The sequence below is a fragment of the Crinia signifera genome, chromosome 9 (genome assembly GCF_055691185.1).
Source record: "Crinia signifera chromosome 9, ASM5569118v1, whole genome shotgun sequence".
Lineage (NCBI taxonomy): Eukaryota > Metazoa > Chordata > Amphibia > Anura > Myobatrachidae > Crinia > Crinia signifera.
The window spans coordinates 75,575,946-75,590,183 of record NC_139225.1 but is presented as its reverse complement, the minus strand read 5'-3'; the positions used below and the strand labels follow the sequence as shown (position 1 = coordinate 75,590,183).

Sequence of the window (14,238 nt, the reverse complement as noted above, 5' to 3'; positions counted from 1 at the left end):
TAGCAGCACTCACCAGGCTGTTTGATAAATAACAGTGGGAATGTACTCCATGCCCCTGCATTTCATGTAAACAATTCTTGGAATTTTATATGCAGCAATATTTTCTCTGTAACCTGCTGCATTCGCTGCCTTACTAGCTTTCGAAGCACTTGCTTCAAGCGGGCTTATAATGTAAAATAATCATGCTGTGTTCCATATTATTAAATACGTTGTTCAGTTTTTAAATATCTAGCATGGGTCTTCAACCTGTGGCCCTCCAGATGTTGTGAAACTACATGTTCCATCATGCATTGCCACATTTTTTCCTATGAGAGCATGCCAAAACGGTCAGGGCATGCTGGGACATGTAGTTCTACAACATCTGGAGGGCCACAGGTTGAAGACATGTGATCTAGGGCTTTTCTCCATTTGGTAAATAGGCCCTATGAGAGTCCTATACATGCACATGTACAGTAAGAGAGGTATATGCAGCCCTCAATAAGTCATACTGGGTTTACTTCATGGGGGTGTCACTCTTAATCCTGTTGGCCTGACATCCTCTTCACGGGATACATATGGATGGCCAGCGGATGGGATGATGGCGATCAGAATACAGACGCCAGCATCATAGAGGAGGTAATCCCATCAGAATTCAGGTAACTGGCTAATGGAAAGCATGTCTTGATGACCATATGTCACAGCAAACCGCAATCGTACTTCTTTTTTTGGTACTTGTTTCCTAGCACGGCCACACCATTTGCATCAGGGTGGTCGTGTCAGAAAAATTGCGTCGGTCGCATCGCATGCGACGCGACCGACGCGATTTTTTAATTGAATGAAATGTGAATAGGGTCCCTGGGACCCGATTTTACATTGGATTCAATGTAAAATATTCCCTAGACCCCCAATTTTACACCCTCAACGCCACCCCACAATTGACGCCAACCCGAAGCGTGGACGGTGCGCGTCCTCCGACCTTTTCATACCCCTACTATCCACGTCGTCGTGGAGTTGAGAATATAAAGTGTGGCGAGCGTAGCGAGCCACCGAGCCCGAAGCGTGGCGAGCGCACGTGTATAACTTCACAGTTATATTTTTGCTTGAATGTGTTTTTACGCAATCTGTTAATTTGTGGTCTCCATTTGATAAGGAGTTTGTCAGGACGTGGTTTTAATTCTGCTTCTCGTTTGTAGTCTTCTACTGTTACTTTTATTTATTTCTATTTTTATTTTGTGTGTGTGTAAGTACACACTGCAACAATATTTACTTGTTGAGCAAAGTGAGGTTAATCTAGTGGCATGTTACAGGCCTTAGGTCCAGGGGTAAAAGTTGAAGAGGCCCCCCTCTCCCATTAATGCCTTTTCATTGTCCCTTTCAGTTCACTTCCATCATTCTCAAGTTCGCACACGCCTCTTTTAGTTAGCTTTTCACCTTTTATTCATTTCCACTCTTCACACTATAAATGACCTCGCCCTCCTGCAACTAATCTCCTTTAAGTTATCCATGCATCGTTAAACTTCTATCACCCTCTTGGCCTTATCAACCTTTTGTAATTAAGGTTGAATTTCATCAGTTAATTTATGATTTTAATTGATGATGCATGTTAGGTACCATACAATATGTGGCTCCAAACTAAAGTCATTGTTGTAGACCAGAGATTATTTACTATTTTTCTGGCAACGTTCCTTTTATATACATATACACGATCAAGTTTCTGCTTATGTTAAAGATAAAAAAAGGATTACAGATGGAACCGCCCTCTCACTAACTGGCGGTGGGCATGCCAGCGGACATCTCACTGGCGTGTCCCATTACCAAGAATGGGGCGCACAAGTGTCTCATGCTAGCATGGCGCAAGCTGGCAGCTGGCCAGCTCAAACGAGAGCGAATCCATCTGTAGTAACTCTGCTAGACAAGCTAAATTAGTAAATAAAGGTAGGTTTAATAAAATAAATGCAATTCACACAATAATGACCCTCTCCATTTAATGTGACATCTGCTTGACTAGGCACCTCATTGTGGAGCGCACTTAATATTTTTTTAAAGTTTCTGCTTAGGCAAAAATAAACCTCCAAATTTTAAATCTAAAAGTGCATGAAATACAGTTTTTTTTTTTTTTCATTTGGTTTTGAATATTCTATTGTCATCCTTGTGCTGTATAGCAGCCTTCAGTTCGTTAATGCTCTTGGTGGATGTTTGTAGTCCACAGCTCTCAGATGGGCCCCATTGGCTGTGTAGTGGCCTTTCATGAAGTTGATGAGGATTGTTTTCTGCCCAGTAATAAAAATTCTACTTGTTAGTTAGAGAAATGAGGTGAGCTTCCATCTGGGTGATGGCATAATCATAACCAATTGAAGATAAACTATATTCCATGATTTTTTAAAGAGCGATGTTTTATACCACATATAGGGCTGATGTTGGTGTACAGTAATGACGATGATAACCCATACAGTTCCATGCTTGCAATGTGAGCTCAGTAACAACCAACTCGCATTAAATTGTACATTATTTTTTTTTGTTCACATTACACAAGAATTATAATAAAACAATATATGGTACTTGTGTAATAGCATGGCGCCCGTTACGTAGTTGGCGTAGCGGTGCTGTCAGAATCAGCGTAGTGTTTGCGCGCCCAGCATAGTCAGCGTATTTGTCAGATTCGGCGTAGTGTTCCCGCGGCCAGCCTGGTCAGTCAGCGTTACGCAGTTACCGTAGTCCGTCAGAGGTGAAGTGACTGCGTAATGGCTGCAGAACCTGTCACAATGTTAACCTGCCGCAGACAGAGGAGGAGTCAGTGTTTTTTTTCAGCATGTCGTCATTACTGTCTTGGATGTATGATATGGCTGATGTTAATGTGTTCCTGAAACACCCCCACTATCCACGCCAGCCCAAAGCGTGGCGAGCGCATGTGTTATGCGTCCTCCCAACTTGTTCATACACCCACTATCCATGTCGGCGTGGAGTTGATTTTATAAAGTGTGGCGAGCGCAGCAAGGGGACGTGGATTACATGTCCCCATGTATTCCGCACCCCCTCGCTACACTCGGCACGCTTCAGGCTCGGTGGCTCGCTGTGCTCGCCACACTTTATGAACTCAACTCCAGGCCGATGTGGATAATGGGAGTATGAACAAGTCCGGAGAACGTGTAACGCGTCCCTTGGCAGGGATCGCTGTGCTCGCCACACTTCGGGCTGGCGTGGATAGTGGGGTTTTGAGATGGAAGCATTTGCCAAATTAGTCCCAAACCGATGGACAAGAAGTGAAAAGCGGTATCCTTTGTCAGTACTAAGTTCTTAAACACACTTCACTTCGCCAGTTATAATTTCCTGTAATCCCTTCTCCTTATTGGGAATAAGTACACAAAACTTGGTATAAATTTGCATGCCACAGGGAGATGGAAGCCTCCCTGCCTTCGCCGGAGGCTAGGGGGGGGGGGGTAGGAGGACTCCTGGGGACACAAGCTGCCCCCTGGGGAGAGCTGGCAGGACCGCTACGCTGACTACGCTAGGCAGCCGTTTGGCTACGCTGACAACGTAGCTTATCCTACACTGAAAACATAGCGTAGCCGGGTGCCATGATATTACACAAGTACCCATCAGGGGTTTACCCAGAACTTTGTGGGCCCCATAGCAACATATTGAAGGGGCCCCTGTATAAATGATTCTTTAGACAAATCTCCACATCAGGTATTCATTTTATGCCCCATAGCAGTACCCTAGGGCATTTTCTGAATCATAGTAGTGACCTAGTTCATTTTTATGCCCTAGTTGTTTCATGAACCATCATACTGTAGTTCCTTACTTTACATGATGTCGCCTAATAGGACTGTCCATGTCGATTAGGAATACTGCACTGGCAGTGTCCCCAGTTTATATTGTGCCTCACTATAGTGCCTCCGTTTCAAATTGTGCCACATTAGTGACCAAGTTCTTATTATATAATATTGTAGTGCTCTCAACATTACAATGAACAGATCATATTATGACACACGTGTCCTTTGTATTTGGATTAGTACACATTTCATAGCTGTGGAGAGAAACAAACTACTGTATAACAAAAGGGACAGAAAGCTGTCGTGCCTGCAATAAATGTAACATTTAGTGCTTAACATGAAAATATTTGTACAATGTAGGGTACTAAACGGGCTAATAGACGTTATTTATAACCAGACAGTTGTGCAATGTGGGCTCCTTGTGCCAATGGGTTGCACGTGGGTCAAGTACTGCACAATGGCTGGTTTTATTGCATTGGATAAGACCAGAGTCCTTTTAGGAAGCAGGATTTTTACCACAGGGTTTTTTGTTATGTGTTCTCATTAAACTGTTTTGGAACAAGTAAAGGTGTGTATATCCTGACAGTCTATTACTGTAGTGTTTGTAATCCATTAGGTTGGGTGTTAGTGCAGTTTGTTTTTTGGGAGGATGAGCCTATTTCAGAGGAATTTGTAACAAAAGCCCGCCTGTGTCATTATCCACTTATGTATTGTTAAAGTAATCAGTTATTTACAATTTGTTTGCAAATGCCCATTGCATTGAAAATTACTAAAATAGGAATATTGAATATTATATGTTGCCAATAGCAACCAATCATATTCTATTTATTACCTTCTAGAAGGTGCTAAATAAATAGGAAGGAGACTCTGACTGCTTGCTATGGGCAACATCCCAATCTTAATAAATATACCCCCCAAGTGCCTAGGATGGGACATACATACATAGCCTTTGTAATATTAAGGGGCCTATTTATCAATATTTTTTTGTGAGGAAATCAGACCATGCTGGTCCTGGAGCGCCATATGTGCTGTTCTGCTGCTGGAGCTACATGTGCTCAGTAGTTCCTTCTGCATTTAATGAATTCCACAGGTACCAGCAGAGAGCTCTCCAGGCTTGGAGTTCTCGGCAGTGCTTCGATCATGCTGAATGGGGGTAGATGTACCCTCCGCCCCCCCCCCCCCCTCCTTTCCCTTTAAGCCATAGTTTAGCAATTCTGTGAGTGCTTCACTCCCCTAGGTCCCATCTATTTCCCCTATTGATGTGGATAGACCAGGGGTTTAGCTTATGACGTGATTTGTGGCAAAATGTGTTATTGTCTTGACAATTGCTGCCTGATGCCATGAATCACAGCATTGCATTAGAGGGTGTGGTTTGCGTTGCCATGGCCCCTGCGCTATAGTCCTTGGAAAAGGACAAATCCTCCAAACAATGGCGATATTTTTGCAATACTAGTAGTTTTTACCTCATCTTTGGTATTTGACATTTTTTATATGAAAGCCTTGTTTCCAGTGTCAGTGTGAGTGCTGGAAATCTAATTGTTATATCTGCAAGTACCATGCACATGGGTGTGTACTCTGTTCAGGGATTCAGATGGAAACCCCATACTAATAATGGGTAGTCGCAAAGTATATATACCGAACCACCTAGGTGGGGCGGTATATACAGGCGCTTAGGGGTGAGTTGTTTGGCAAGCTGCTCACACCGTGGGGAGGTCAACCCCCGAAAAATAGAGAACAAGAAAACAAACAAATGGTGGAGCGCTAACACAAAATTACATATGACCAATTGGGTATCACAAATATTTTATTTAATACTAGCTAAAAGGTTGGTACGTTTTTGCATAAAAAGGCAATTGCAATTTACAAATAAAAAGTGTACAGCCTATTGAGGGACATACAGATGTAACAATGGGGGGTATCTCACTTGTTCCTAGAAATGCTCTCCAGAAATCGAGTTGGACAATCTCCCACAAATGAATGGGAAACTGGGATGGCGGGTGTCCATAAACCTGCTGGAGTAGTTCTTGGGACTTGATCCTGATTTTTATAGGACCATGGAATTCAGTCCTTGATGTAATGTCTCCAGGTATATTAGCAGGTGATGGTTTCCCTTGGATTTTCCAGTCGGTGTCCAACAGTGGGAAAAGATGGAAGTAGGGAGGGCTGGTTCAAGTGAGAGTCCTTTTGTAAAGGTACCTTTGAAAAAGTTGTCTGTGGACGACGAAACGCGTCAGGTCTAGTACTTACAGCCTATTTACCTTGGGATTACAAAAGGACTCTCACTTGAACCAGCCCTCCCTACTTCCATCTTTTCCCACTGTTGGACACCGACTGGAAAATCCAAGGGAAACCATCACCTGCTAATATACCTGGAGACATTACATCAAGGACTGAATTCCATGGTCCTATAAAAATCAGGATCAAGTCCCAAGAACTACTCCAGCAGGTTTATGGACACCCGCCATCCCAGTTTCCCATTCATTTGTGGGAGATTGTCCAACTCGATTTCTGGAGAGCATTTCTAGGAACAAGTGAGATACCCCCCATTGTTACATCTGTATGTCCCTCAATAGGCTGTACACTTTTTATTTGTAAATTGCAATGGCCTTTTTATGCAAAAACGTACCAACCTTTTAGCTAGTATTAAATAAAATATTTGTGATACCCAATTGGTCATATGTAATTTTGTGTTCGCGCTCCACCATTTGTTTGTTTTCTAATAATGGGTAGTCACATGAAAAGTTTTTTTTTCCATACTTTACCAAACACGTAGACTACAATTTGGAACAGTAAAGTAGCATTGCAAAGCTTTGCGTTACAATAATTGGGAATCCAGGTCAACAGATGTCAACATAGAAACAAAAAGCGAAAAAGTCCTGTGGACCATTTCATGAGCTGACCCTTTCTATGTCGACTCTTTGACCCTTTTGACCTATCGTATGTTGACCTTTTAATGTCGACATACTAGACGCTTTCTTCTAATCCTATCCCCCATGTAAAAGCCAGATATTTTGGAGACTGATTTTATAGTAATTTTGAAGAAAATTTCACCAAGCATGTGAAAGGGCAATAGGGGTTAACTAGATAATGGAGTAACTATAGGAACTATATGAAAACCATCTGGTAGCTTATCAAGACTATTTTGCTGGTTGAGGGAAGCCCTCAATCTGGCCAATTTCACAGTGCATACGGAAGAAAAATACACATTTGTGGCCATTGATAGAATCAGCGTGTGTAATTGCTCCGGGTATTTAGGAAATGGTGACATTCCTCTGACACTTGGAAAATTTGTTTTTCATTTCCAGCTTGTAAAATACAGAAACCTATTAACAAAGTTTTGACATGTAAACTGTTGGTCTCATATTTCTGGCTTTAATCTGGTCATGGCCCATGTCCGTGTCATTTGTAATTCGAGCAAGATGCTGCTTTTCTCATTGGCCCTGGGGCTGATGTCTATACGTAGCTACTGGGTAGTCAGCCCATTGTGTGCGCTAGCACTACATCATGGGAAATAGCCAAGAAGCCATATTTGGGACCTGTACCTGTTTTGGTTCCCTAGTAGAAAAGACTAAAAGACTCTTAACGCAAGAGCTGTCCTTTGCCATAATTATTGCATATGTTAGAGCATATGCGATAATTATGTAGGCGATGTGCGGCGGTATGGGGGCTCGGATGTTAGAGCATCCCCCCCTATATACTGTATGGTAATAACCCATCTCACCCGATTAATCGCATGTGTATGTCGCAGGTAAAAAATGGCCTTTCAAATTTATCACATCATATGGATCACAGTAGGATAGATTGCATGTGATAAATCTGATGAAAAATAACAATGCAAATAGCAAATGGCATTCAAAGCCCTCCCGGGATGGTCCCACCCACATTGCAAGCTAGAGCACATTACTGAGAGACCTCTCCCTAGTGGATGGGAGCAGGGGCGGATTGGCCATTAAAGTCATTGGGAAGTTTCCCGGGAGGTCGGCCGAACACAAGGCCGAAAGTTGGAGGTGTAACACACCCAGAAAATGTGGCCGTGGACACCATAGGACAGTTCAGAGACAGCTCAGCCTCAGCCCATGTCCCCGTGTGGCCCCGCCTCCTCCTACTATGGTGCTGTGCTGATCAGACTGGCAGCCCTGCAGCAGCAGTAATACATATAGTTCAGCCCCCTGAGACAGAGGCAACACTACCAGCAGTACTAATACTCACGTCTGTGGGCCCTTTCATTGCTGCGGGCAGCAGACTGTCAGGTGTCTGTGCTCTGGAACATGAGGAACTGCACAACCCACAGTGCCTGCAGCCAGCCGGACCTCTACACAGTAACCTGCCTGCCTGATACCTCCAGCGCCATTCCCCGAGGCTCCAGACTCTGCACCACTCCTCGCAGCTGCGAGCTGAGATGATCAGGAGGAGGATGATGGCCCAGAGTTTGCAGGCTTAGGGAGTCCTAGAGCCCAGCTCTGAGCACTTTGCAGAGGTTGCGGATAGGCAGGGTGAGTACTGTATATGTGTGTATGTATTACAGCAGCATTAGAAAATAGAATGGAGTATACACCTTGGGGGGGGGGGGGGAGGGGGGTAGCATCTGTAAACCTATGCTTTACAGGGGGCTCTGTAAAAAAAAAAAAAAAACAGGAGGGGGGGGGGGGTGTATAAAAAAAAATCCCATTGCCTCACAGAGCATGCGAATTACAGCCATGCTTCTCTAATTTTTTCTTAGCCCATTTAACTTGTTACAATCAATGCCGGACACTGTCAATGTCAATCATAAAACATAAATTTAATTTCCATTTTAGACTGTAGCACCTCACTATCTTCAATTGAGTTATACAAAGGAATGGACTGACACCAATTTAGGAATTTTAAATGTGTCACAGTGCTCTGTGCTGGAAAGGTAGCCTTGCGCAGAGCCCCAACTCCCCTCTGTCAATGTGCTCGCATCCTCTCCACCTCTGCCCCTGCGTCCCGCCATCTCAGTCTCCGCCTCTGTACCCATGACCCCTCTGTCTCTCTCCCCGCATCCCTGCCATCTCTGTCCCCGCATACGCTCTGTCTCTGTCCCAACATCTCCTCTACCTCTGTCACCTCCGGCTCTGTCCCCATGTCCCCTCTGCCTCTAAACCCACATCCTCTATGTCACTGTGTACCCTGTCTCTGTCCCTGTGTCCCCACTTTACCTGGATTTTGGTTCAATCGGTGTAGCATAATGTGTATTTCATCTTAATACGTGTGGCATAATGTGATAATTATTCCGTGTGAATTTTGGCTTAAACAGTGTGACATAATGTGATTTTTGGCTCAAACTGTATGAAATATGGCTTATTCAGTGTGGCCTAATGTGAATTTTTAAAGTGAGTAGAGTTGCTGCTGCAAAACCCACCACAGAATGTACGCCGGAGCTCTCCTGCCACTGCCCCAGCCGCCATTCACAGCAGTGATCACAGGCGGCAGGCTCGGGGATGCTCGGGAGGACTCGGACGCCTGAACTACTGACTGCTCCTGAGTCCCCCCGAGCCAGCTCAAACAACCCCGAGCCTGCCGCCTTCAGGGGAGCTCCGGTGTACGATCGCTGGTGCGGAGGTGATGGGGGGGGGGACTAAAGGTGGTGCCTCAGTGGTGCACAGCTGGAGGCACCACTGGCGCGCACCTGCTGTATAGTGGTATGCCTGGAAATTTTCCAAGGCAGCTGAGCCTGGAAAATTGTTGGGCATACCACCCAAAAGTTTCAAGTAGTGTATGTGTTAATGTGATTGCTTTATAAACTTATGTGAAGAGATACGCTTTACACCCATTTCCAAGTACTCTATATTTGCTTTCATACTAAGCAGCCCTAACGGGAACACACACTGCATAATTGTACAATTACAGTTGCATAGACTCGCGTCTATATACAAATTGGATGTATGTGACAATTAATGCTGTTTTACAAAGCAGCCACATATATTGAAATAAACCTGATTTTAGTTCTTCATACTGTATCGAAAACCGCAAGAACCCAAGTCTTGCTACTGTGTTTAAAATGACAGCATATGAATTCAGTCACATTTCATTTGGATCCAAACAGAAGTATTGATTTCATATCCCCTGCCCGCCAGTATCCCTGAGGAGCTCAGTTTAGTTTTGATCAAACTTATTTTATAAATCAACCCCTAAATATAAGATCGCATTGCTGACACATTCACATAATTGTGACATAACAACCTGCGTTAAGGGGGGCATTCAATCTTGGGTCACGGCTGTCAAGCTGGCCCGACAGCTGTGACCCTGTCCCGTTCTCGGTCTGCTCGACCGAGAATTTGCAGGCGGGATTCAATGTGCAAGAAGGGCGTGGCCGCGAGCTGCGGCCCAGAAGAGACTAGCTGCAGCTCGGAGTTAGTCAATTCTCGGCAGAACGAGCCCGACTGCTTACGAAGTCAGGCTTGTTCTGCCCAGATCCCCTGTTCAATGCTGTCAGGGAACAAGGCATTGAATAAGGACCCGAAGCCATCTCCCTGCTCGGGAGATGGCTGCGGGAGATTGAATACCCCCCTTAGTGAGCTTTCTCAATTTATGGAGAGGGTCAGGTAGGCAAGTATGTAGTAAATGTATTCATGTATCATAGCATTGTTGCATAAGGAAAATAACCTAATAAATTCTGCATTCAAATATGAAACGTGTCAATGTCAGACATTAAATAATTATAACTGCAGGCTTATAACTGCAGGCTGAAAGGAAGTCTGTGTATCTTAATAGAATAACTAAGGTTACCTAATCTTAACAATAATTGCATAATCCTACAATAGATTTATATTTAAGAATCTATATTTAATTGATCATTTGTTTCAGTCATATAACCGGTACTGTAGTAGGATAATAGAGCATATACACGGTGAGATATGCACTATTTTATAGTGCATATCTATATTCTTCTAGAAGCAAAGTCGAATAGAAAATTGAATGGTCATTGAATGTTTTGGTACTTGTGTATTATCATGGCGCCCGAATTTACTACGTACGCAAACATAGTGAAATCGCATCGCATTGCATGCCGTTATGGTAAGGCATGCGATGCGATTTTGACGCTTATAATGGCATTTAATGTACTAAAGCATTAAATGACATATTAATGCGATTTCACTACCCTGAATAGCCCTCTACGCAAATGGAGTAGTGGGCGCCGTGATAATACACAAGAACCAATGTTTTTTTCTACATTCGATGCAGATTCGATCCCAATGCGTGTAGTGTATATCGAACAGACGGTACTTATGTAGTATCTGGGCTGCCGATTTTCTGATTGTATGCCTTACCTTAAGGCATACAATCAGATGCGATTCGACGCGATTTTCGGCAAAATCACATGCGATATCGCATGCGATTTTGCATAGGATTCAATGTTAACAAGGTCCTGTTCATTTCCCCACTATCCAAGTGGGCATAGAGTTGATTTTATAAAGCGTGGCGAGCGCAGCGGAAAACATTTTACGTAATCAGCGGCCCCTCGCGGGGCTCGCTGTGCTCGTCACGCTTCGGGCTCGGTGGCTCGCTGCGCTCGCAACGCTTTATAAAATCAACTCTATGCCCACTTGGATAGTGGGGAAATGAACAGGACTATGTTAACATTGAATCCTATGGAAAATCGCATTAGATCGCATGCGATATCGGATTCAATGTAATTTTTCCGACCCGATTTTAAAATCGGGCGCCCAGGTACTACATAAGTACCAAACAGACAAATAGTCTTGGCATCCAATACTATATAGTGGAAATCGAATGTAGATCGTGCAAATCTAATGTGTTCTCTGCAGCATTCGATTTGATGTCCATCTCCTGCCTGAAGCCAGTGTTGCAAATCTAATTGGAGATCGAAAAGGAGTAGAAAAAACTTCAGAGCAGGTCGAATATCTAATAGAAATCAAAACTGAATTGAACCGGGTGCACGCACCTTAACACTGATGTTACGTTTGAATTTGTTGCTGGGTCTGCTTTTATTTTCACCTTGAAACTCAATGTACTATTATTTTTAAAGAGATGCATACAATTGTGTGTCAAACTAAGGATGCTGACAGACAGTGTGTTACTGACCATTGTTTATTGTGCGTGGTACAATATATAGTCATGCACTATACAAGCATATGAGATCGCTATAAGTACACAGACAGGTAATCAGCTCTGTCTCTCTCTCTTTCAGCTTGGGTCGGTTCTCTGGCCATGGGAATGATCTTCTTCTGCTCTCCAGTAGTTAGCATCTTCACAGATCGACTGGGCTGCAGGAAGACCTCATCCGGAGGAGCTGCATTGGCTTTCATTGGACTGTTATCCAGCTCATTCACCAAGTATGACCATTACACATCACATGACTCAAAATCTGCTTTCATTCTGTCTTTCTGTAGCATGTTACTTTTGATATAGGTTAGGATTTACATGTACGGTACTCTTAGATCAAGACATGTTGCTTCATACTATCCCCCTGAGGACAGAACCTAGGCAGTGATATGTCACACCTTTTGTCCCCGTGTTCTTAGCTACCCATCAGTTCTGTCGGGGATGCAGTCAATTTACCTAAAATCAAAATACAGACAAGGTCAAAATACCGACATTTAACTTGTTCATACTTTACCATCCCAGTGGACATGGAGGGGGAATATAATAGTGTGCCAAGTGCAGCGAGGCACCGTGCCCGAAGCAGGGGATGCGGTACTACGTTTGACTGTCCATGTCTCACCGACATGTGCCGACAGGCGGAATTTCATGCCCTACCATCCACTAGGGCATGGAGGGAGAATATAATAGTGTGCCCAAAGCATGGCGAGCGGACACGGTACACTCATACGGGTTTTATGTCGACCTATGTCAATCTACAGACCAACAAAATATGAATAACTTGTGTATACTTTGTATGTATGTATATATGTGTATGTGTGTGTGTGTGTGTGTGTGTATATGTATATGTATATATATATATATATATATATATATATATATATATATATATATATATATATATATATATATATATATATAGCCAACAGAGAGGTCTGGCACTCCACTTGCCTGCAGGGGATGGCTGGAATGTAATTGCCCGGGTGCTCACGCAAAAGCCACTGCGTGCTCCAACATAGGTATAGAAAGACGTGTCACTCCAGGGACTTCAACAAACATATAGTTTATTGGCGCATATCAACGGCGTTTCGGGACATTTCCCGTCATCAGGATAATCAGGATTATCCTGATGACGGGAAATGTCCCGAAACGCCGTTGATATGCGCCAATAAACTATATGTTTGTTGAAGTCCCTGGAGTGACACGTCTTTCTATACACATATATATATATATATATATATATATATATATATGTGTGTGTGTATATATATATATATAGTGTGTGTGGGTAGCACTCACAGATAAGTAAAACGCTGACACAGCAATTACGCTTAACGTTTCAATTCACATTGGAATTGTCATCAGAAATTCCGATGTGAATTTGAAACGTTAAGCGTAATTGCTGTGTCAGCGTTATACTTATCCGTGAGTGCCGCCCACACACCTACCTCTATCCATTGAAACATATAGGAGGGCACCCGTAGCCTGCTGCATGTTATGGGTTTGAGTGCCAAAGATCTTGGACTGATCTATATATATATTCCTTGAGACGGCACTCTGCGGGTAAAGCTGTGGCGCTGGCGATGGCTGCATAAAGCTGGGGTCATAGGACCAGGGTGCCTTCCGAGAGCAGTCCTAGGAGCTGCTCATACATACAGTCCCCGGCGGCGGCACTCCCACAATAAATAAACACACCAAGGCTGTGTGGTATTAGCCAACGTTTCAAGGCTGTCCGGCCCTTTTATCAAGGTGCAAAAAGAGACGTCTCTCTTTTTGCACCTTGATAAAAGGGCCGGACGGCCTTGAAACGTCGGCTAATACCACACAGCCTTGGTGTGTTTATTTCTTGTGGGAGTGCCGCCGTCGGGGATTGTATGTGTGTGTATAAGATTGACTTCCACCACCACATCCAGTATGAAGAACCGAATTTACAATGTTCAAATCATTGTTCAACAGTTTTAATACAATTTTTCATAAAATACAATATAAAAACACTTTTTCATCTGTAAGTATTCGATAAATTCAGTTCAACAAATGCAAGGAAAACATCCAACGCGTTTCGTCGTAAACGACTTCCTCAGGGGTAACATTCCAAATGCATATAGAATACTACCCCTGAGGAAGTCATTTATTTTACTTATGAGGCAATCTATAAAAATGCACTACTACAGCTCTTAAGCAGCCCATACACGCTGCGATGCGGGCTGTGCGTTATGTGCTTTGAGGTGCGCACTCCCACGGCACCTCATCGCACAGTACAAAAAGTATGTGCTTGCACATACTTTTTGTACTTTTTTTTTCATCGCATTGCATGCACAGGCAATGCAATGTGATCCGTGCTTGTTAAGCACGGAACGCACGCACTTATCGCAGCGTGTATGGCCAGAATTAGGACTGGAGTTGG

General features: G+C 43.6%; 1 protein-coding gene across 1 annotated transcript in view; it reads left to right on the top strand.

The window, feature by feature from the left end:
- Positions 1-14,238, top strand: part of SLC16A2 (solute carrier family 16 member 2) — a 187,854-nt gene that overhangs the window by 147,770 nt on the left and 25,846 nt on the right. The window contains exon 2 of the mRNA XM_083159255.1: positions 11,923-12,067. Within this exon, the coding sequence (XP_083015381.1) occupies positions 11,923-12,067 (145 nt within the window). The remainder of the gene's footprint in view (positions 1-11,922; positions 12,068-14,238) is intronic.